A 1,149-nucleotide genomic window follows, 5' to 3' on the forward strand; every position below is an offset into this window, starting at 1 on the left:
GGGCGAGAGGGGCGCGGGGCACACGGCCTCCCGCGCAGCGCCCCTGGCCCAGCTGGTCGGTGGGACCCTCAGAAGGGCTTGGCCGAGGCGGGTCCCTAGAGCCAGAGGGGCGCTGTGGGGGCTCCGGGACCCACCTCTCCGCGCAGCCGTCTGGGGTCAGCCCGGCCAAATCCCCGGGCTGGTCTGGGGTCCGCCGCATGGGCCTGTTTCCTCGAGAACGCCCCTCCCCCGCGCGGGCATGGGCGCCAGCGGGCCTGCTGCGAGGCTGAGCCCGAAGACCGTCTCGGCCAGCCCAGGCAGGCCCCCCCCCCTTTCCCAGCAGCCCCAGTGCGCCCTGCTCCTGCTGATGGGCGGGGCCAGGGCGTGCGGCTCGCAGTCCGGGACCGTCAAAGGGTGCAGCGCCGCTCCGTGCCCCAGCGTGGTTCAGCGAGGCGATGCTGGCCGCGGTCACTCCCCAGCGCGTGCGCCAGCGCCTGTCAGGGTGCGCCCCGGCCCCACATAGCCGGGACAGCTGCTGGGGGACGCCCCTCCTGTCTCGGCACTGCCGCCACCATCCCTTCACGCCACCCGCCACCTCCCCTCTGGCCGAGGCCGGTGCCACCTGGCCTCCTGCAGCCTCCTGTCACGGGGTCCTTCTCCTGTCGCCCCTGTGCGCCCCTAGACACTGCTCGGGTGCCCGAGCCGTGGGTTTGGGCCTCGGCGGGAGCCGGCCGGAGCCGGGGCGCCTGAGCGGGGCCGGGCCAACTGGGGCTCTGCTTTCAGCCAAGGACGTCACGTACATCTGCCCCTTCACCGGCGCGGTGCGGGGCACCCTGACCGTCACCAACTACCGGCTGTTCTTCAAGAGCACGGAGCGGGTGAGCGGCGCGCGGGCCTGCGTCCGGAGTGGGCCCGCCCCAGCGCACTGCACCGTGCCCGCCGTCTCACCGTCCTTCCCGCAGGACCCCCCGTTTGTGCTGGACGCTTCCCTCGGCGTGATCAGCAGGGTGGAGAAAATCGGGGGCGCTTCCAGCCGGGGCGAAAATTCGTACGGGCTGGAGACCGTGTGCAAGGTGAGCACCGCCCCGGGCTGGGACCGGCCGGTAGAGCCGCGGGGCGTCTTGGGGTACGGCGCCCTCCACGCCGGCAGCCGGGTGTCCCCGAGGGGCC

General features: G+C 74.0%; 1 protein-coding gene across 1 annotated transcript in view; it reads left to right on the forward strand.

The window, feature by feature from the left end:
• Window positions 1-1,149, forward strand: part of MTMR2 (myotubularin related protein 2) — a gene marked incomplete at both ends in the record, with an annotated part of 7,436 nt that overhangs the window by 984 nt on the left and 5,303 nt on the right. Inside the window, 3 exons of the mRNA XM_012729465.1 lie at window positions 100-481; window positions 763-857; window positions 942-1,052. Coding sequence (XP_012584919.1) covers window positions 100-481; window positions 763-857; window positions 942-1,052 — 588 coding nt within the window. The remainder of the gene's footprint in view (window positions 1-99; window positions 482-762; window positions 858-941; window positions 1,053-1,149) is intronic.

This window comes from Condylura cristata, unplaced genomic scaffold (genome assembly GCF_000260355.1).
Source record: "Condylura cristata isolate star-nosed mole 26May11 unplaced genomic scaffold, ConCri1.0 scaffold00025, whole genome shotgun sequence".
Taxonomy (NCBI): Eukaryota; Metazoa; Chordata; class Mammalia; order Eulipotyphla; family Talpidae; genus Condylura; species Condylura cristata.